This window comes from Sorex araneus, chromosome 3 (assembly GCF_027595985.1).
Source record: "Sorex araneus isolate mSorAra2 chromosome 3, mSorAra2.pri, whole genome shotgun sequence".
Lineage (NCBI taxonomy): Eukaryota > Metazoa > Chordata > Mammalia > Eulipotyphla > Soricidae > Sorex > Sorex araneus.
This window is the reverse complement of record NC_073304.1, coordinates 77,235,823-77,237,821: the sequence shown is the minus strand read 5'-3', so window position 1 is coordinate 77,237,821 and position 1,999 is coordinate 77,235,823. Positions and strand designations below refer to the sequence as shown.

General features: G+C 40.7%; 1 protein-coding gene across 1 annotated transcript; it reads right to left on the bottom strand.

Moving 5' to 3' along the window:
- Window positions 1–611: 611 nt before the first annotated feature.
- LOC101537728 (olfactory receptor 4N4C) lies at window positions 612–1,541 on the bottom strand. The gene has a single exon (XM_004609726.2). The coding sequence runs from the start codon at window positions 1,536–1,538 to the stop codon at window positions 612–614; it is 927 nt and encodes a 308-aa protein (XP_004609783.2). The 5' UTR covers window positions 1,539–1,541.
- Window positions 1,542–1,999: the final 458 nt, after the last annotated feature.

Sequence of the window (1,999 nt, the reverse complement as noted above, 5' to 3'; positions counted from 1 at the left end):
GCAATATTATTACAATGATGGTCAAGAATGTGAAAATTCTGATTTTTGTTTCTCACCCACACCATGAAAAATCCCTCTTTTTAGCAAATTGCAAGTATAACAACAACAGAGAGGAACAATAGAAAAAAAACTTTAAAGTCAGACATCCAGTTTGGTATTTGAAGTGTTTTCAGATTTCAATATTTTTGCATCCTTTGTTAGAAAATGTTCAGCTCCTGTTCCCCTTCTTTCCTTAACACTTGGCTCCTGGCCAAACTCTTGAGGTTTTCTAAACTATCGAATAGTGTAGGTGAGTCACAACATGAAGATGAATACTTAGTGCAATTACGATGAAAACATCTTTCAACAGGAGTCATAAATTAATTGACCTATACAGTCCTGAAATTTAACTCCTAAATCTCAAATACTCATTATATTCCAACCACTCCATTGTTCTTTTCACATCCGTCATATATACCAACTTAATTCTCTACTTAGGTATGACGTCTCCCATTCTTCACAATAGTACCTAAAAGAGGAGGTCACTCAATGAAAAACAATATTTGTTTGAAAGAATGAATGACTTGCAGCCAGAATTTTCCTTTCTCGATTTTTTTTTTTGTAAAATCCCTTCAGAACACCACATGCCGAATTAGCAATTTCTTCATAGAAGCTTTCACTTCCTGATTTCGAAGGGTATAAATCACAGGATTCATCAGTGGGAAAATGACTGTGTGGAAAAAAGAAACCACCTTGTCAGCTGGCAAGGCTCGGAATGGACGCGTGTAAATGAAGATAGCAGGTCCAAACATAAGAAGTATGATGATGATATGAGTGGTGCATGTGGATATCGCCTTGCTCTTCCCTTCACCAGCAGACCCATGGACATGGCAGAGGATGACTGCGTAGGAGGCAAGAAGTCCCAGGAAGCAGAGAAGAGTGAGGAGACCACTGTTGAAAACCATCAAGAGTTCCACTGCAAAGGTATCCGTGCAGGCCAACTTGATAACCTGTGGCACATCACAGAAGAAATTATCTAGTTCATTTGGGCCACAGAAGGGTAAACGGAGGATGATTGCTACCTGGATAATGGAGTGAATGAAACCTCCAAGCCACAGACCAAACAACATGACATAACACGCTCTGGGGTTCATGACAGTTGAATAGTACAAAGGTCGACAAATGGCAATGTAGCGATCAAAGGCCATCACCACAAGGAGCAGCCCTTCGCCTCCTCCAAGGAAGTGCAAGAAGAAAAGCTGAGCAATGCAGCTTCTGTAGGAGATTATCTTCTTCTCAGAAAGGAAGTCCATCAGCATCCTGGGAGCCACAATGAAGGAGTAGGATGCGTCCAGGAAGGCCAAGTTTCCCAGAAAGAAGTAAAGAGGGGCTGAGAGGCCAGGGTCTAATTTGATGGTAAGGATGATGAGCAAATTCCCAGGGAGAATGATGAGGTAGAAAATTAAAATCAGCACAAAAACTAGTAGCTGAATATTTTGTGACTGGGTCAGACCAAGGAGAATGAATTCTGTTACAACTGTGTTGTTCTTCTTCTCCATCTCCTCTGCCTGCTGCATATCAGGGAATATAGCATTTATTTCATCTCTTCCATCTACATTATAGATTTTCTCAAAATATAGTGAATATTTGCCACATCTAATTTAATCATCACTTTCTCACAACCAAAAAAAAAATATTCTCTATATTTGTCTAGACTGGAGTGATAACACAAAGAGTAGGGCATTTGTCTTGCACAAGGCTGACCTGGGTTCAATTCCTCCATCCTTCTCAGAGAGCCCGGCAAGCTACTGAGAGTATCCTGCCTGCACAGCAGAGCCTGGAAAGCCACCTGTGGCATATTCAATATGCCAAAAACAGTAACAAGAAGTCTCACAATTGAAACGTTACTGGTGCCCACTTGAGCAAAACTTCATTTGTCTACATTTTCTAATTGCCAACTCCTTGGTCTTACAGTCACTGGTCTGTTTCTGTTCCATGCTGATCTATGAGTGGGACTGTA

Coding starts and splice junctions, on each gene's coding strand:
- LOC101537728 (XM_004609726.2), bottom strand. CDS start 1,538: ATGGAGAAGAAGAACAACACAGTTGTAACAGAATTCATTCTCCTTGGT.